General features: G+C 39.9%; 1 protein-coding gene across 1 annotated transcript in view; it reads right to left on the bottom strand.

The window, feature by feature from the left end:
* Positions 1–19,907, bottom strand: part of atp1b1a (ATPase Na+/K+ transporting subunit beta 1a) — a 181,571-nt gene that overhangs the window by 136,833 nt on the left and 24,831 nt on the right. The window contains exon 2 of the mRNA XM_062038550.1: positions 13,712–13,840. Coding sequence (XP_061894534.1) covers positions 13,712–13,840 — 129 coding nt within the window. The remainder of the gene's footprint in view (positions 1–13,711; positions 13,841–19,907) is intronic.

The following is a 19,907-nucleotide window of genomic DNA, read 5'->3' as shown; positions in this document are numbered from 1 at the left end:
TGTAGACGAGAATATTGTCATCTAGTTAGTGTCCACCAGGTCTGTAGACAAGAATATTGTCATCTAGTTAGTGTCCACCAGGTCTGTAGACAAGAATATTGTCATCTAGTTAGTGTCCACCAGGTCTGTAGACAAGAATATTGTCATCTAGTTAGTGTCCACCAGGTCTGTAGACGAGAATATTGTCATCTAGTTAGTGTCCACCAGGTCTGTAGACGAGAATATTGTCATCTAGTTAGTGTCCACCAGGTCTGTAGACAAGAATATTGTCATCTAGTTAGTGTCCACCAGGTCTGTAGACAAGAATATTGTCATCTAGTTAGTGTCCACCAGGTCTGTAGACGAGAATATTGTCATCTAGTTAGTGTCCACCGGTCTGTAGACGAGAATATTGTCATCTAGTTAGTGTCCACCAGGTCTGTAGACAAGAATATTGTCATCTAGTTAGTGTCCACCAGGTCTGTAGACAAGAATATTGTCATCTAGTTAGTGTCCACCAGGTCTGTAGACAAGAATATTGTCATCTAGTTAGTGTCCACCAGGTCTGTAGACAAGAATATTGTCATCTAGTTAGTGTCCACCAGGTCTGTAGACAAGAATATTGTCATCTAGTTAGTGTCCACCAGGTCTGTAGACGAGAATATTGTCATCTAGTTAGTGTCCACCAGGTCTGTAGACGAGAATATTGTCATCTAGTTAGTGTCCACCAGGTCTGTAGACAAGAATATTGTCATCTAGTTAGTGTCCACCAGGTCTGTAGACAAGAATATTGTCATCTAGTTAGTGTCCACCAGGTCTGTAGACAAGAATATTGTCATCTAGTTAGTGTCCACCAGGTCTGTAGACAAGAATATTGTCATCTAGTTAGTGTCCACCAGGTCTGTAGACAAGAATATTGTCATCTAGTTAGTGTCCACCGGGTCTGTAGACGAGAATATTGTCATCTAGTTAGTGTCCACCGGGTCTGTAGACGAGAATATTGTCATCTAGTTAGTGTCCACCGGGTCTGTAGACGAGAATATTGTCATCTAGTTAGTGTCCACCAGGTCTGTAGACAAGAATATTGTCATCTAGTTAGTGTCCACCAGGTCTGTAGACAAGAATATTGTCATCTAGTTAGTGTCCACCAGGTCTGTAGACAAGAATATTGTCATCTAGTTAGTGTCCACCAGGTCTGTAGACGAGAATATTGTCATCTAGTTAGTGTCCACCAGGGTCTGTAGACGAGAATATTGTCATCTAGTTAGTGTCCACCGGGTCTGTAGACGAGAATATTGTCATCTAGTTAGTGTCCACCGGGTCTGTAGACGAGAATATTGTCATCTAGTTAGTGTCCACCAGGTCTGTAGACAAGAATATTGTCATCTAGTTAGTGTCCACCAGGTCTGTAGACAAGAATATTGTCATCTAGTTAGTGTCCACCAGGTCTGTAGACAAGAATATTGTCATCTAGTTAGTGTCCACCAGGTCTGTAGACAAGAATATTGTCATCTAGTTAGTGTCCACCAGGTCTGTAGACAAGAATATTGTCATCTAGTTAGTGTCCACCAGGTCTGTAGACAAGAATATTGTCATCTAGTTAGTGTCCACCAGGTCTGTAGACAAGAATATTGTCATCTAGTTAGTGTCCACCAGGTCTGTAGACGAGAATATTGTCATCTAGTTAGTGTCCACCAGGTCTGTAGACGAGAATATTGTCATCTAGTTAGTGTCCACCAGGTCTGTAGACAAGAATATTGTCATCTAGTTAGTGTCCACCAGGTCTGTAGACAAGAATATTGTCATCTAGTTAGTGTCCACCAGGTCTGTAGACAAGAATATTGTCATCTAGTTAGTGTCCACCAGGTCTGTAGACAAGAATATTGTCATCTAGTTAGTGTCCACCAGGTCTGTAGACAGAATATTGTCATCTAGTTAGTGTCCACCGGGTCTGTAGACGAGAATATTGTCATCTAGTTAGTGTCCACCGGGTCTGTAGACGAGAATATTGTCATCTAGTTAGTGTCCACCGGGTCTGTAGACGAGAATATTGTCATCTAGTTAGTGTCCACCAGGTCTGTAGACAAGAATATTGTCATCTAGTTAGTGTCCACCAGGTCTGTAGACAAGAATATTGTCATCTAGTTAGTGTCCACCAGGTCTGTAGACAAGAATATTGTCATCTAGTTAGTGTCCACCGGGTCTGTAGACGAGAATATTGTCATCTAGTTAGTGTCCACCGGGTCTGTAGACGAGAATATTGTCATCTAGTTAGTGTCCACCGGGTCTGTAGACGAGAATATTGTCATCTAGTTAGTGTCCACCGGGTCTGTAGACGAGAATATTGTCATCTAGTTAGTGTCCACCAGGTCTGTAGACAAGAATATTGTCATCTAGTTAGTGTCCACCAGGTCTGTAGACAAGAATATTGTCATCTAGTTAGTGTCCACCAGGTCTGTAGACAAGAATATTGTCATCTAGTTAGTGTCCACCAGGTCTGTAGACAAGAATATTGTCATCTAGTTAATGTCCACCAGGTCTGTAGACAAGAATATTGTCATCTAGTTAGTGTCCACCAGGTCTGTAGACAAGAATATTGTCATCTAGTTAGTGTCCACCAGGTCTGTAGACAAGAATATTGTCATCTAGTTAGTGTCCACCAGGTCTGTAGACAAGAATATTGTCATCTAGTTAGTGTCCACCAGGTCTGTAGACGAGAATATTGTCATCTAGTTAGTGTCCACCAGGTCTGTAGACGAGAATATTGTCATCTAGTTAGTGTCCACCAGGTCTGTAGACAAGAATATTGTCATCTAGTTAGTGTCCACCAGGTCTGTAGACAAGAATATTGTCATCTAGTTAGTGTCCACCAGGTCTGTAGACAAGAATATTGTCATCTAGTTAGTGTCCACCAGGTCTGTAGACAAGAATATTGTCATCTAGTTAGTGTCCACCAGGTCTGTAGACAAGAATATTGTCATCTAGTTAGTGTCCACCAGGTCTGTAGACAAGAATATTGTCATCTAGTTAGTGTCCACCAGGTCTGTAGACAAGAATATTGTCATCTAGTTAGTGTCCACCAGGTCTGTAGACAAGAATATTGTCATCTAGTTAGTGTCCACCAGGTCTGTAGACAAGAATATTGTCATCTAGTTAGTGTCCACCAGGTCTGTAGACAAGAATATTGTCATCTAGTTAGTGTCCACCAGGTCTGTAGACAAGAATATTGTCATCTAGTTAGTGTCCACCAGGTCTGTAGACGAGAATATTGTCATCTAGTTAGTGTCCACCAGGTCTGTAGACGAGAATATTGTCATCTAGTTAGTGTCCACCAGGTCTGTAGACAAGAATATTCTCATCTAGTTAGTGTCCACCAGGTCTGTAGACAAGAATATTGTCATCTAGTTAGTGTCCACCAGGTCTGTAGACAAGAATATTGTCATCTAGTTAGTGTCCACCAGGTCTGTAGACAAGAATATTGTCATCTAGTTAGTGTCCACCAGGTCTGTAGACAAGAATATTGTCATCTAGTTAGTGTCCACCAGGTCTGTAGACAAGAATATTGTCATCTAGTTAGTGTCCACCAGGTCTGTAGACAAGAATATTGTCATCTAGTTAGTGTCCACCAGGTCTGTAGACAAGAATATTGTCATCTAGTTAGTGTCCACCAGGTCTGTAGACAAGAATATTGTCATCTAGTTAGTGTCCACCAGGTCTGTAGACAAGAATATTGTCATCTAGTTATTGTCCACCAGGTCTGTAGACAAGAATATTGTCATCTAGTTAGTGTCCACCAGGTCTGTAGACAAGAATATTGTCATCTAGTTAGTGTCCACCAGGTCTGTAGACAAGAATATTGTCATCTAGTTAGTGTCCACCAGGTCTGTAGACAAGAATATTGTCATCTAGTTAGTGTCCACCAGGTCTGTAGACAAGAATATTGTCATCTAGTTAGTGTCCACCAGGTCTGTAGACAAGAATATTGTCATCTAGTTAGTGTCCACCAGGTCTGTAGACAAGAATATTGTCATCTAGTTAGTGTCCACCAGGTCTGTAGACAAGAATATTGTCATCTAGTTAGTGTCCACCAGGTCTGTAGACAAGAATATTGTCATCTAGTTAGTGTCCACCAGGTCTGTAGACAAGAATATTGTCATCTAGTTAGTGTCCACCAGGTCTGTAGACAAGAATATTGTCATCTAGTTAGTGTCCACCAGGTCTGTAGACAAGAATATTGTCATCTAGTTAGTGTCCACCAGGTCTGTAGACAAGAATATTGTCATCTAGTTAGTGTCCACCAGGTCTGTAGACAAGAATACATCTAAAAGTTAGTCCAGACATTCACCCAATAGCAGGAAATGTAGTCTTGATTTTCAAAATAAAACTCCCTGGGTTTGTGTGGCAGCAGAAATGTTCCTATTTTGGACAAAGCTACGAACAATGGGGGACCGGGCTCCCTGACCACCTGAGGGCACCACAGACTGTGGAAGCTTTTAAAAAAAGGCTTAAAAACCCTTCTTTTTTTTAAAAAAAAAGCCTTTTTTTAGATGTATGCATATTAGTTCTAGCTATTAGGCTGTTCTAGTTTTTATTTTTATTATCGAGAGGAAACAGATGAGGTGGTTCGGGCATCTGGTCAGGATGCCACCCGAACGCCTCCCTAGGGAGGTGTTTAGGGCACGTCCGACCGGCAGGAAGCCACGGGGAAGACCCAGGACACGTTGGGAAGACTATGTGTCCCGGCTGGCCTGGGAACACCTCGGGATTCCCCGGGAGGAGCTGGACAAAGTGGCTGGGGAGAGGGAATTCTGGGCTTCCCTGCTTAGGCTGCTGCCCCGCGACCCCACCTCGGATAAGCGGAAGAAGATGGATGGATTTTTTTTTTTTTTAATACACTGTAGCACTTTGAGGTTGTTTGCTCAATGTAAAGTGCTTTTTACAAATACAATCTATTGTTATTATTATTTTCTAAATGTTCATCTTTTTCCCCTCTAAAGGTGCTCACGTCCCTGAATTTGGGATCTGCATAGGTCCCGAAAATGGGAAATCAAACAGCGGAGACTGTTATGTCTTTGACGCATAGCTGCCATTGTCGTGTTCCTGCCGACGCAGGAAACAAACAGGTAAGATTAAGCTTTCTTTAATAAATTACAAAATACAAAACTGCGGACGCCGACAAGCGTGGAGCTAAACAAAACCAAAATGTCACTGAGGGTGAAAAAAATGGGGAATGCTAGTGTGTACAAAGATCCCTAGAGCGAGGAGAAAAACCAGGAGAACGTAACTGTCGCCTATAGCAGTGTTTTTCAACCACTGTGCCGCGGTGAGATACAGTCTGGTGTGTCGTGGGAGATTATCTAATTTCACCTACATGGGTTAAAAATATAGTGCCGTTGTTGTCTGGAGCTCGGCAGAGTAACCGTGTAATACTCTTCCATATCAGTAGGTGGCAGCAGGTAGCTAATCGCTTTGTAAACATCGTAAACCAAAAATAAACAAAAGGCGAGTGTCCCTAAAAAGGCATTGAAGCTTAGGGATGGCTATGGAAAACGAAACTAAAACTGAACTGGCTACAAAGAAAAGAAAAACAGAATGCTGGACGACAGCAAAGACTTACTGTGGAGCAAAGACAATGTACATCCGAACATGACATGACAATCGACAATGTCCCCACAAAGAAGGATAAAAACAACTGAAATATTCTTGATTGCTAAAACAAAGTAGATGCGGGGAATATCGCTCAAAGGAAGACATGAAACTGCTACAGGAAAATACCAAAAAAAGGGAAAAAGCCACCAAAATGGGAGCACAAGACAAGAAGTAAAACACTACACACAGGAAAACAGCCAAAAAAGTCCAAATAAGTCAGGGTGTGATGTGACAGGTGGTGACAGTACACCTACTTTGAGACAAGAGCTATAGTGAGGCATGCTTGGTTATGCTTTAAAGTCATATCCAACAATTGTGACTTTTTACTGTCAACTGAGTTTCGTTTTTTTTAATGATTTCTGCTGGTGGTGTGACTCCGCATTTTTTCAATGCAAAAAATGTGCCTTGGCTCAAAAAAGGTTGAAAAACACTGATCTATAGCACACATTATTGACCCAGCAACTAATGATGGCTGACAGGGAACTATAAAGGGGAGGGGTTAACCAAAACACCTGCTGGGAACACTAATTGCCAAACTAAGACAGGTGAGGAGAATCAGTGGCCATGGAAACCAACAGAAAACAGGGAAAAAGGGTGCACCCAGGAAACAGAAAAAGTACCAAACCATGCCATGACCCGGGTGACGGATCATGACAGAGACATGGTGGAAATGTTTATGAAACAATCTTGCCTTCTTTTGTACTTCCTCTAAACCAGCCATTTGGAACTTAGACTTCCACACATTTTATTCATCCACGAGGGAAATTTGCCCCAATAGTGACGACTCGTCAGCGGATGTCTCCATATATGGTCGACACTAGGGTTGGACGGTATACCGCTACTAGTATAGGACCACGGTACTAATAAATCAAAAGCGGTACTATACTTTGTTTGAAAAGTACCGCTTCACGTGGGGACATTGCTGGTTTTGCGAGCAGAGAAGCATGTTCGGCAGCGCACACACCCAGAGTACTTACAAGCAGACACAGTGTGTAGACAGAAAAGGGAGAATGGACGCATTTTGGTGTAAAAAGTGACGATAAAGGTGAAGTTATAACACTGAAACACCCTCAGGAAGAGCTGCTTTAAGACATGGCTAGCTAGCTAGCAGCTAACATCCATCCGCTTCTAAATCACTAATCCTGGTCTCCATGGCGACAAATAAAATAAGTTTCTTACAAGGAGCATTATCACTGGAGGACGAGGAATAGGTAAACATGCTTCACTACACACCGTAGGAGGATACAATAGCTCACCGGCGTCACAATGTAAACAAACGCCATGGGTGGATCTACACCTGACATCTACTGTAATGATACCAAGTACAAGAGGGTATTTAGTCGATACTAATATGATTACATCGATATTTTTTATCATCACAAAATATTATGTTTATGAACTCAGTAAATACGTCCCTGGACACATGAGGACTTTGAATATGACCAATGTATGATCCTGTAACTACTTGGTATCGAATCGATACCTAAATGTGTGGTATCATCCAAAACTAATGTAAAGTATCAAAGAAGAGAAGAATAAGTGATTATTACATTTTAACAGAAGTGTAGATAGAAAAACATGAAATAAGCAGATATTAACGGTAAATGAACAAGTAGATCCATTTTTACATTTTGTCCCTCATAATGTGTACAAAATAATAGGTGTATAAATGACAATATGTTACTGCAGACTAATTAGGAGTCTTTGTTTGTTTACTTACTACTAAAAGACTAGTTGTCTAGTATGTTCACTATTTTATTTAAGGACTAAATTACAATAATAAACATATGTTTCATCCACCCTAAGATTTTTTGTTCAAATAAAGACAAAAATGCCATTTTATGTGGTCCCCTTTATTTAGAAAAGTATCAAAATACATTTTGGAACCGGTACTAAAATACTGGTATGTAGACAACCCTAGTAGAGACTATAGAGAGTTACCCAAAGTGCTTTGTCCGCTATCATAGTACAACTCTGTAGCCCATAAGCTCCTTTTTCACTACCCTCTTGTTGTGGGGCAGACTGGCTCGTACATGCACATGCATCCTCCACTGTTGCCGTGTGTAAAACAAAGGCGTATAGTTCCAACTTACATCTGTCAGTAGACACGTTATGGAGGCGCTAAAAACTACGACATTGCTGACAAAGAGACTGTCAGAAAGTGGCTTGAAGATGGTCTGTAAAACATCGTCTATGCAACATTTTCACCAAAAGTCAAAAGTGTTTTCAACGTGGAAAAATGATCATAATATGACCCTTTAATGAGCATTCTCACATAGCACCAGCATTTTGGAGCAATAATGAGGTGATAGACAAAAGGTAAAAATACACTAAATCTATCCGTGGCAGCATATGTGGACATAACTGTGGTGCGTTCAAAGACCCTCAATTAAAGTTAGAAACGGAGGCAACAATAGATTTTAAAGACCGAGGGAGGCAGTACAATAATTAGTGTTTCCCACACATTCATTTATTTGTGGCGGCCCGCCACGAAAGAATTACGTCCGCCACAAATAAAAAATAAAATAAAAAGGTTTTATTTTTTTTATTAATTTTTTTCCTGTCCAGCTTCTCAGGCAAATCATATAGTTGATGTAGATGCCCATATAGGCTGTTCACATTTACTTTACAAAAGAGAAGTGTAGGATACTTCTCTTGTTGCCTTATTTGTATTTGACCACTACTGTTTTCTGTTTATTTGTTACTGACTGTGGCAGGACACCTCTGCCTCTGTTTCACTTTATGTTGCTGGTAAATAATATGGTTGTAGTAGTAGGCTAAAGTTTAATTATTTAGTATGCACTAATTAAAGGGGCAGAGCTTTAAGAGACATTTTAGCTTTTATATTTTATAAGATATATTTTTTGTAAGAACCACAATTAATAAATATATTTCAGTGAATAACTTATTGTTCAAATCTGTATATAAATATGTACATAAGGTGTTGTAATTATATTGTAAAATGGATGGATGGATGGATGGACGTTTAAAACAAAACTCTTATTATTAATTAGTAAGTGTACATTTTTTGAGCCTTTTTAGAGTAAATCATATCATTGTAGTAAATTATGCAAATTACTCGATGATGTCATGGTGACCACGCCCATAGCCACGCCCCCACCGCCACAGGTATCTTGGCAGTTTATGGGAAACACTGAATTATGTGTTAATATAATTTGTATTTAACATTTTAAGTGATGAACATTTATATTCTGGCCACTTTGTATTGATTTTTGTAACAAAAATCTAACATGATACAATGAGTGTTTGCGGGGAGTCTTGTGCGTGGGGCCCCAGAATGTGGTGTTACGCCTCTGGATCCAGTATGCAGAACTGATTCCATAAACAACAAAACTAACCACTTGACGCAGTTTTCCCAGACCTTAAAAAAAAATCTTCCCCAGTTTAGTAGCTCTGAACAGTTCGTTATGTCTTCTTACTGAATAATGTTTTAGTTTCTTCTAGCCAGACAAGATTTAGGTCAAGTAGAAACAAAGACTAAGGAGGAGACACAAATAAGGAAGCGGCCCAAAGGAGCCTTCGTATCCTTGACTCTGTCCTGCATTAACCATCAAGCTTTGTATTTCCTGCTTTCGGTCAATGATTTTGCCGTTGTCCCGGTCCACCATGTGGTTATTTATGTTGCGGCGATCTGAAATGGAGCCGACCAGGTAGACCTGGGGCCGCACTTATCAAGCTTCTCAGAATTACTCCTAAGAAGTCTGCTAAGAGTTGACTTAAGAGTAAATAAATTCTTCGCTGAAAGCTGCACTTAAAAGTTAGTTATCAAACGTCTTACTCACACTTTCAGCGAAGTGTAGGACTGAATCTTAAGTGTCACACTCAGAGCTGAATTACGACATTACTATGTGCCATACACGCAATTTTAGGTGACGTCATTTCTGTGTCCATAGAAATGACCAATCACGGAAGGGAATCCCTTGTCTAAGAATAAAGAAATATCTTGGAAATATTTAATTGGACAATGGGAGTGTATATTTTGACAATAAACTACAAAATAATACAAAACAAACTAGTCCCCGCCGGCACTCACGCTACCGCTCCCTCTCTTCTCTTCTCTCGCCCACACACTCACTGACGTCACTCACCTCACGGCCACACACATACGCTACTGTCATAACATTTTCTTTCCAATTCATTAATTAGGCAACTAATTTGAAACTGGTGTGGGTGGCTCTATATATACTAGCCCACTGCAGCCACATGCAGAAATCAACATGGAATCGAAAAGTATTAAATCTGTGACAAAAATAATACCCGCTCTGTCTAAACGATACCGTTTGATCAGCTGCTCGTCATCAAACAAATCCAGGACATCGTTCCGCTCCCTGAATGTTGGCGCACGTCTCTCTCGCCTCAGTGCCATCCCCTGCTGGCAACTCCTAACCACTTAAGACACCTCTGAAGGTCTCTTAAATATCGTGGAGAGTAGGAGTGATTCTTAGACTTAAGAACGTTGATAAAAAGCTTTTATTCTTAAGTTTGAGAGTAGGACTAAATTTCGCAAATTCTCAGGACTTAAGTGTAAAATGGCACTCTAAGAAGCTTGATAAGTACGGCCCCTGACCGGTGCCTGGTTGCCCACGCCTAGAAGTAGTCGGGTGGCCTTTCTGAAGATGACCAGACCGCTAAAACATGTCAAATATTACCTTTGATATACCAAAATCTTATCTGACGAGAAGAAAACTGAAACGTTTTAGAAGTGTTTACTAGAAACTAGGCTTGGATTTAATAAACCCTGGTCAAACTCCCCACGCTTTGTATTGCTAGAGAAATATTTTCCACCTCTAAAGCAGAATAGAACGCCTTAGAATTGGCCTGGGTTCTGCTGGAAGATACACACACCCTGTTTGGTTATCTCTGCCCTGCCACGCGCATACATTACGTTATCTACGCTGTCATGAAGTACCGGCCGGGAGGAAGAGGAAAAAATGCGCACACGCGTCAAGTTAACTTCCAATTAAGTTTCGGTACAATTATTATACCAAATAATATATATAGCGAGCATCGCTTTCAATCGAGAACCGTTTTGAATTGAAAATCAATTCATACATATGTGTGCTCGTACAACACTTAAAACCTTTAGCATATCTCTATGTGGAATTAAATGGATTAAGCAAAGCATCAATATGATTCAGTTTAAGAGACCGTTCAGACTGCAAGTGTTCACAAAGTACACAGAACAATAAACATGATGAACATCTTCAACTAGGGGTGTAACGGTACGTGTATTTGTATTGAACCGTTTCGGTACGGAGGTTTCGGTTCAGTTCGGAGTTGTACCGAACGAGTACACATGCTAACAGCGACCGGAAGACTGGAAGACCCTCCTGCCTAGTTAAGATCTCCTGTTTGGGAACACTTTGGCTGCGCGATACAACAATGGAGGACGGAGGTTTGCCGACATTGTTCAGCAGCTGCTTCTGACAACACGTCAAACATGTGTTGCACCTTTCCTGCTTCCGGCTCCCAGACCGTAGTCGAGGAGCGCAGGGGAGAAAATATTTGAGTGTTTAAAGACATGAAAACATCATTAATAGAACATACATAACCCAATGATCCTAATGAATGACTGTATATGAACAGTATTTAGTCACTAATATTTACATCTTGTGTTCATTTCACATCCACATTGATCAGTGATATTATCTACACTTTATTTACAGTATTACCACATTACTTCAGTTCATGTAATGTAATGTTATGTAAACATTTCATTCTTTTCGCCAAAATAGGATATAAATTCATGAAAATAATTCAACATGTTTAGTATTGTTTAGTCATATTTGAAAATAGGAAATAATAATAATGTGAGGACACTGACATATTGCATGAAACAAGTGTGAAAATATTTACCTTCAAGATTGTTACACCACTGACAATAGTTTCAACAGACTACATAAGAACTTAATATTACAAAATAGTATTTTATGCAAATTTATTTCAAATAAATTGTTAACTGGAATCAATAATGCGACTCTTTGAATTTCTGTAATTTCATAATATATTTTCACGTGGCTTTTTATTTTTAGAAAAACCCATTTATATTTCGCTAAGCAATAATTGGTTAATATTTAAAACAAACATGCGTATTTCGCAAGCAAATATTTTTTAGCTTACCTCATTATTAACAACCCTGTCTGCAACTGAAGTGGGTGGATCTTTCCTCTCCATGTCTACGGCAGTTGTCGATGTAAACAAGATGAAGTCCGTAAGGTTTGCTCACTTTCGGTTGACATCCAAAAGTAGCAGCTAGTGAAAAGTTTGTTTTCCTTGCTTCAAGTTGTTTCATATGTTTTTGCCGTTTGGCATGTACTTCCAAAGCCTTGAAACCTTGTGATCCATAGTCAATATTATCATGACACCACGTGCACAAAACCTTTCCGGGACGATCGATTTTGCGAATAAAATCACAGAACAAAGTCGTAACTTCCTTCTTTCCAACAGTATCAGTGATTTCCCTTTCCATCCAGTCCCATCCAAACTTATTTTTGACATGTTTATCAATTTATTTTACTCGTAAAGCGTCCTTTCTCTCGAGAACCGACATTGTTTACATATGGAAAATGGCCGTAGTAACCATTATGAATGATGACGTTATTAACGTCATCATTCATAACAGATGTCCTGATTGGTCACAAGGAACATATCAACCAATCAACTACGGCGTAATACAAACTACGTCTCGAATCTTCATTTAGGGTCGGAAAAAAAACAGAAAAACGGGAGATAATTTTTTTTTTCCCCCCGAGATTAAAAAAGACGGAATTCTGACTTTAGACGGAAAAATCACATGCCTGCATTTAGTGGTCAATTGTACGGAATATGTACTGTACTGTGCAATCTACTAATAAAAGTCTCAATCAATCAATCAAAAAAAGCACTTTATATGTAAAAAGGTTTTGTTAAAAAAACATTCTGAGCCTTATCTTATTTAGTTTTTATTTGATATTTGTTGACCACATGAACCCTGGCAATGGACCCTGTGTGTATATGTATGTTAGGCCATTGTTTACACATTTGGTAAATAAATAACCAAAACATTTATATTTTGTTGTTTTCTTACTATCCTGAAAATGAACCGAACCGTGACCTCTAAACCGAGGTACGTACCGAACCGACATTTTTGTGTACCGTTACACCCCTATCTTCAACCCTTTTTTATGTATTTAATATTTGTTAACTTATTATGGTATATTATTTATTTATTCACTGTCCTGTTACAGAGAACAAGGAAATGGGATAAAATTGCTATGGTATGAAAAGGGGTAGGATTAAATAAGCTCAGCGTCTTCCTACTCCTTTTCGGACGTGCTGTGATGAAACAAGTGGAAATATGTGATGGTTACATTGTAAGCGTATGCATCTTCCAGAGAAACTGAACTGATTCTGAATGGAATCGTCAAAAGGAATGGAATCACTAGGTGCTAAAAAAGCTCACACACCTCCAGACAAGTGTTTAAAATGCTCGCTCGTCTTTCACTACGCAAACGCAGAGAGGTGTGCACGTGCCCCACACACACACACACACACACACACACACACACACACACACACGCACGCACTTGAATTTCACTCCGGCCTTGTGAACAACCCCCCAGCCCCGCCCACCTACTTTCACATGTGAGTCCTTCACAATGGAAACTTTGAGTCCCAGTGTGAGAGGCGGCTTCTGCTTGTGCAAAAAGCAGGAAGAAGTCCCCTTCCTGTATACGTCCACTGTGCAGGACAGGAAAGTCACTTTTGCGAGGAAGAACAGTCGCGGCGGGCTGACAGCCGACTTAAATCAACCCAGCGGCTCGCTAAAAATACCGCCGGCGGCTCGAATGTGCGCTCAGTTCCTCAGCGCCAGATAAACGCGTTAAGAGAGCATTTTGTATGAGCTTAGAGGTGGCGCTGTGGCAACAACACCACAACGAGGAGCCCCCGTGCACATATGCGAGGGAGGAGGAGAGGTAGGGGAGGGGCAGGGGAGGGGAGGGGGCGCCACTGACAGGCAAGTGAAGGACAAAATGGCCGAAGCCATCTTCGCTTCAACCTTGGAGCCATTTTGATGACATACCTGGGGGCGCCACTCGGTCCTGGTAGGTGGGCTTGGTGTTGCTCAAGGTGAGCAGCATCACCTGGATGGTCCCCACGAAGATGGCGGCCAAGAATCCGTAGAAGATGACATAGAACAGGAGGATTTTGACTGTGGAGGGAAGAAGGAAACGTCAGATTTGCTTCAGATGCAAACTTTGGGATTTGATCAAAACACTGACGACCACCGAGCTGTAGGTGGCGCTCCTACAGTCATTTCATATAATAATTCATCAGTAGGACTGGGACATAGACGGCTGACAACGGGATCACGATAAGATCGATAATTATTAGAGATGTCCGATATATGCGTTAAAATGTAATATCGGAAATTATCGGTATCGTTTTTTTTATTATCGGTATCGGTTTTTTTTTGTTTTTTTTTATTAAATCCACATAAAAAACACAAGATACACTTACAATTAGTGCACTAACCCAAAAAACCTCCCTCCCCCATTTACACTCATTCACACAAAAGGGTTGTTTCTTTCTGTTATTAATATTCTGCTTCCTACATTATATATCAATACAGTCTGCAAGGGATACAGTCCGTAAGCACACATGATTGTGCGTGCTGCTGCTCCACTAATAGTACTAACCTTTAACAGTTAAATTGACTAATTTTCATTCATTACTAGTTTCTATGTAACTGTTTTTATATTGTTGTACTTTCTTTTTTATTCAAGAATTTTTTAAAAATTTATTTATCTTATTTTACTAATTTTTTTAAAAAGTACCTTATCTTCACCATACCCGGTTGTCCAAATTAAGCATAATAATGTGTTAATTCCACGACTGCATATATCGGTTGATATCGGTATCGGTAATTAAAGAGTTGGACAATATCGGAATATCGGATATCGGCAAAAAGCCATTATCGGACATCCCTAATAATTATTGATATTTATCATGGCGTATTGAAAAATGTCTAAAATAATTGTTTTTATTATAAATTACTAGGGGTGTAACGGTACGTGTATTTGTATTGAACCGCTTCGGTACGGGGGTTCCGGTTCGGTTCGTTCCACACGGACATATTAAGTAGCGTAACGCGCGTTGTGTAAACAATGCACACCGAGGCACAACACACGGCATGCTAGCAGCTAACGGGCTAGGATAGACTGACCATACGTCCTCTTTTCACCGGACATGTCCTCTTTTGCGGAGCTGTCAGGGCGGAGTTTCTTAAACGCCTCAAAGTTAGGGTTGCGTGTATTTTCAATGTACGTTCAGGGTTAAGAAGGGGTTAAAAACAAAACAAACAGCAGCATTGGTGAGGGAGGGGCAGAGACAGAGAGAGAGAGAGTTATGATAAACGCGCATGCGTCGCCAGGCTCTGCTTTTTATCTATAGATTTATCACATTTAATTATTATTATATATAGCAGGGGTGTCAAAAGTGTGCATTTGCGACCCACAGCTAATGTTTTAAAGGCCCACGGCACATTCTAAAAATACCATCAAAATAAACAAAAACATAGCAAAAGTGAAATAAAAAAGCTTAACGGTTAAATGTAATTTAGAAAAACTTGCAATGTTGACTAATAAAACAAAGCGTTTTTTTTCTTCTTTCAAACTGTAATGTAAGCATAGGATGAAGTGTGCATTCCTGTAACTTTCTCTAGTAACAGCTTTCCATGATTAATATAAATAAATTAACATTAATAATAAATGACAGTAGAATAAGCACATGTATGACTGAGGAGTCATAGTGTAACTTTGTGTGGTGTTTGAGTTGTCCGACTTTTTGTGTGGCCATAAACGCACCAGTGGTTTAGTGCTATGCGTGTTGGTGACAGATGACAAGTTGGTTTTGGCCTGGTTTGTACGGCAGAAAATGACTAGTTTTTCGAGATAGAATTGTTTTACTCATGTTTTTGGTGTGGTTATGTCCGAATATAAACAGTTTTGCTCAATAAAGTGATGGATATAATTCCTGGCCTCGAAGCATCTCGATAGACGTTACAATAATTGAACGGTGTTCAATTGAACGGTGTTGACGAACACCGTTAGGGCCGCTTGTTGTCACTGTCACTCAAAGTTGCATTGCAAAATTACACAGAATAAATGTGTTTATTTTGTTTAGAATTCAGATGGGATTTGATTTGGTGCGCGGCATATATTTGCTGTGCGCAGAGGACGCTTGAGCAGTGCGCAATTGCGCACCTTAGAGGGAACGTTGCTTGGCAGTCCATGTCTTGTTGAAAACACGCCATTCCTCATCAACTTTTCTCTTTTTAGCGTCTCGGGTGTAAACCGTGCATCACTTGTCGCTGCATGTGCACCTTCACTCGCAGGTTACACCCGGACATACGTCCATAAATAACACTTTTCAAAATAAAAGCAGCACAGTTGTATTGCACGCACGACATAGATGTTTTTTCAACTTTATTTTGTAATTTGTGATTGCAGCTGTTCACATTCACTCACAATCACGCACGAGCATACGTCCACACGGAAGTAATACAAATAACGCTTTTCAAAACAAAAGCAGCACCGTTGTATTGCACACTCGACATAGATACTTTTTAAAATGTATTTTGTAATTTATGATTGGCCTCACACGGGCCGCACAAAGGGCCAGGTGTGGCCCGCGGGCCACAGAATGCCCAGGTCTGCCTTAATATATGTTTAACATATTACACTAAGACCTTTTTGCCTCATTCATTTTCATCAATCAAAGTTTACTTATATAGCCCTAAATCACAAGTATCTCAAAGGGCTGCACAAGCCACAACAACATCCTCAGTTCAGATCCCACATCAGGGCAAGAAAAAACTCAACCCAATGGGATGACAATGAGAAACCTTGGAGAGGACCACAGATGTGGGTTTTTCCAATTGCATTCATTTGACGATATTCACTTTTCTGGTTCATTGTTCTGATAGTAGCTCAAACGTACACACACCAGGTCGGCTAATACGGTTTCAATATCTCAACTTTATTATACAGTTATCTCATCTTTATTATAAAGATAATAAAACGGTCTGTCAATATTATCTTAAAACTGATACCATAGGTATATATAATCAACAAAAAAAGTATTTTGAACGACTCTTTGACGAGGAACAGCTCCTGAAGATCCAGAGAGACAAATTAGCGACCCTGCAGACGCTTGTACTGGCTCATATTGCCGCACCGCTCTACCACTAAGACTTCTGGGTAATGTCTAAAAGCAGCAACACACAGAACAAGCCAACCTTCATCACTTCCAGAAGATGTAACCCTCCACTACTCTGCTGAAGAATTTCAATCGTACAGGACAATAAGAAAACCTTGTAGCTGTAGAAGGTCTCCATAAAAAGATTGCAACTTAACAAAAAAGCCGACTTGTGCACGGTACTCAGCAGTAGTCTAAGACCCCCCCACACTTTATGGATGTTCTATGTATAGGACAGTAGCACGTTTGCCCAAAGGCAGCTGCCATGTCCAAACAGCTGTTTTTAATCAAGGACATCATTGGAACACGAGCCCCGAGGACTTCTTGACGGTCCTGGGCGAGGGGGTGGGGTGGGGTGGGGTGGGGGGTGGGTCGCTTATTGTTCCACCGTGAAGTGAAGCCACAAAGGATCTCTTTCTGGTCTCACTGCCAAAGTTACTAACTACTATTGTGAGCGCCCCCTTTTCCACAAGTCTCCTGTTGCGCACCGGGGTGCACACTGGGGGTATTTAGACGGTGAGTCATGGTCATTCCTGCAGTGGCACCAGAGACAACACACACACACACACACACACACTCACACACACTACTCGCAACATGTTTGGCATGACAACCTTGTTCATGTCTTATTCCTGTTCTTGTGGTGGACTGACACATTTCACCTTTGCATTTCTGAACCATGAAAGCATGCGGGGGTCATTTTGATCATTTTCATTTTCAAAACCATTAGGGCTCCCCTCAATTTTGGTCCCAGGGACCAAAATAGGTCTGTCGTTAAAGTGTTAAAATATCATGTTAACACTTAAATATCTACACATCAACTTCAGGTCTCTGCATACTAGGGTTGTCTCCACACCAATATTTTAGTACCGGTACCAAAATGTATTTCGATACTTTTCTGAAATGTCATTATTGTCTTAATTTGAACAAAAAAATGTTAGTGTACATGAAACATACACTACCGTTCAAAAGTTTGGGGTCACCCAAACAATTTTGTGTTCGAGCCTTCATTTCTAAGAACAAGAATAGACTGTCGAGTTTCAGATGAAAGTTCTCTTTTTCTGGCCATTTTGAGCGTTTAATTGACCCCACAAATGTGATGCTTCAGAAACTCAATCTGCTCAAAGGAAGGTCAGTTTTGTAGCTTCTGTAACGAGCTAAAGTGCTTTCAGATGTGTGAACATGATTGCACAAGGGTTTTCTAATCATCAATTAGCCTTCTGAGCCAATGAGCAAACACATTGTACCATTAGAACACTGGAGTGATAGTTGCTGGAAATGGGCCTCTATACACCTATGTAGATATTGCACCAAAAACCAGACATTTGCAGCTAGAATAGTCATCATTTACCACATTAGCAATGTATAGAGTGTATTTCTTTAAAGTTAAGACTAGTTTAAAGTTATCTTCATTGAAAAGTACAGTGCTTTTCCTTCAAAAATAACGACATTTCAATGTGACCCCAAACTTTTGAACGGTAGTGTATGTTTATTATTGTAATTTAGTCCTTAAATAAAATAGTGAACATACTAGACAACTTGTCTTTTAGTAGTAAGTAAACAAACAAAGACTCCTAATTAGTCTGCTGACGTATGCAGTAACATATTGTGTCATTTATACACCTATTATTTTGTACACATTATGAGGGACAAAGTGTAAAAATTGATTATTAATCTACTTGTTCATTTACTGTTAATATCTGCTTATTTTCTGTTCTATCACTTATTCTTCTCTTCTTTGATACTTTACATTAGTTTTGGATGATACCACACATTTAGGTATGGATCCGATACCAAGTAGTTACAGGATCATACATTGGTCATATTCAAAGTCCTCATGTGTCCAGGGACGTATTTACTGACTTTATAAATATAAAATTATTTTTTTTTAAATGAAAAAAGATTTTGTGACGCTAAAAAATATCGAAGTAATCATAGTAGCATCGACTAGATATTGCTCCTGTACTTGGTATCATTACAGTGGATGTCAGGTGTAGATCCACCCTTGGTATTTGTTTACATTGTGACGCCGGTGAGCTATTGTATCCTCCTACGGTGTGTAGTGAAGCATGTTTGGCTATTCCTCGTCCTCCAGTGATAATGATACATGTAAGAAACATACTTTATTTGCCGCCATGGAGACAAGGATTAGTGATTTAGAAGTAGCGAAAACACTGTGGATGGATGTTAGCCGCTAGCTAGCTAGCCATGTCTTAAAGCACCTCTTCCTGAGGGTGTTTCAGTGTTATAACTTCACCTTTATCTTTACTTTTTACACCAAAATGCGTCCATTCTCCCTTTTCTGTCTACACACTGTGTCTGCTTGTAAGTACTCTGTGTGTGTGCGCTGCCGAACATGCTCCTCTGCTCGTAAACGGTGCGTCGTCGTCTTTTCAAACAGAGTATAGTACCATTTTGATTCATTAAAAGGGACAAGCGGTAGAAAATGGATGGATGGATAGTACCACAGTACTATACTAGTACCGGTATACCGTACAACCCTAGCTCATACTCAAACTTAATTTTTTATGTTTTATGCTCGGGCTGCACGATTGAGAAAAAACCTAATTGAGATTTATTTGTCCAAAATTGCAAAATTTTGTATTTAAAACGTATAAATGCATAAAACTGCAAAAATAACGAGTAAAGGAAGACACGTTATTTTTAGCTTGTCCGTCAACATATTCTTGTCTCAAGCTGCCACACATTTTTAAAAATACGCAATAACTTTAAATCATATTTGGCTCAGTTTTTGTCAACATGCACCTAAACTGAAGAAATAACTACAATGTTTATAATGTAATCATAATATATAGTAATAATGCAAGGAACCCTTTTATTTCTTGTTACTGTAGAACTGTTTGCCATTGTACTGTAGTTGGAAGGTAAATAACTTAGTTATCCTAAATAAATCAACATGCCATCACGGCATTCTTGCTACTTTGTCCGTGTTGATGGGCTTATATTGCCCATCCCGTTTGGAGATGAAATATTACCACCACGAGACATTTGGCTTTGTA

The sequence above is a fragment of the Entelurus aequoreus genome, linkage group LG27 (assembly GCF_033978785.1).
Source record: "Entelurus aequoreus isolate RoL-2023_Sb linkage group LG27, RoL_Eaeq_v1.1, whole genome shotgun sequence".
In the NCBI taxonomy this organism is placed as follows: Eukaryota; Metazoa; Chordata; class Actinopteri; order Syngnathiformes; family Syngnathidae; genus Entelurus; species Entelurus aequoreus.
Note: the sequence above shows the minus strand (reverse complement) of the source record. Positions and strands in the feature narration are given on the sequence as shown.